Source organism: Eurytemora carolleeae, unplaced genomic scaffold, assembly GCF_000591075.1.
Source record: "Eurytemora carolleeae unplaced genomic scaffold, Eaff_2.0 scaffold2946, whole genome shotgun sequence".
Taxonomy (NCBI): domain Eukaryota; kingdom Metazoa; phylum Arthropoda; class Copepoda; order Calanoida; family Temoridae; genus Eurytemora; species Eurytemora carolleeae.
In genome coordinates, this window is record NW_019398945.1 from 1182 (window position 1) to 2146 (window position 965).

Here is a 965-nt window from a genome sequence, read left to right on the forward strand (position 1 = left end):
CTTACTCTTTTGGGAAAAAATATGAAGGAAAAAAACAATCTATATAATAAAACAGGACATTCGTATATATATATATATGTTGCGTTTAGGCGGCTAAACGGCTAAACCAGTTGGGCTGAAATTTTTTTGTGGACACTCATGGGTGCCTGTGTTATAGGCTAAAAAATTGACATTTTTTTCAACATCTTTTTTTAAATTTTTTTTCCACGGGCAACGCCGGGCTCTTCAGATAATAATGAATAAATTCCTAGTTTGTCCACCGCCTCCAGATACTAATGCTGCAAGTTCGGCCTGAATAAAAAAATGTAAATAAGTGGAAGAAAAATTTCTTAAGTTTCTATGAATTTATTCGCAGATTTCTACATATTCTTTATCGTTTTTCCCCAAAAAAATTCCAGAAAATCTGCAAAAAATCTTTGTGAATAATGGGAGATTATAGATCATGATGTTAACGGGATTAAAAACGATTTTTTTATAAGGATGAAAAAGAAGGATGCACTGGCCAGTTAATGTAGAAATTAAGTTATTTAAACTAAATACTCCTGATATAAACTAATTACCTCTAGATCATCATCCCCCTCTAGCATATCATCCAGGTTACCCATCTCATCCACACCGGCAACATCCATCAGTCCAAACTAATAATTTAAAGGGACTGTACAAGAAATTCCAGTGACCCTACATGCTAAGAGGGCAATGCCCGTTTTACAACGGTACCCTTAAAACATGTGTGTTCGTCCAGTACAGAGATATGTGTGTAAACTTATTAAACCCTGTTTGTATTCAGCTGCAATTTCCAGTGTACGCTACGTACACAACGAACTGGAAATTGCATTGCACTCATTGCGTAAAGGGTCACTTGAAATAAAAGGAACTATAGACGTTATTTTTATTTACAGTCTAATTGCTAAATGTCTGATCAAAATTGCATCAGATTTACTTGATCTTTCCTTTAAACATTGGTT

The 965-nt window shown here is 34.4% G+C and overlaps 1 protein-coding gene across 1 annotated transcript; it reads right to left on the bottom strand.

Moving 5' to 3' along the window:
• Positions 1 to 245: 245 nt before the first annotated feature.
• Positions 246 to 740, bottom strand: LOC111717680 (coiled-coil and C2 domain-containing protein 1-like; the record flags this gene model as incomplete). The annotated part of the gene is given in 2 exon segments (XM_023493167.1): positions 246 to 291; positions 561 to 740. Coding segments are annotated over 2 exon segments (115 nt in total), but the record flags the coding sequence as incomplete, so codon positions are not given.
• Between the last annotated feature and the right edge of the window lie 225 nt (positions 741 to 965).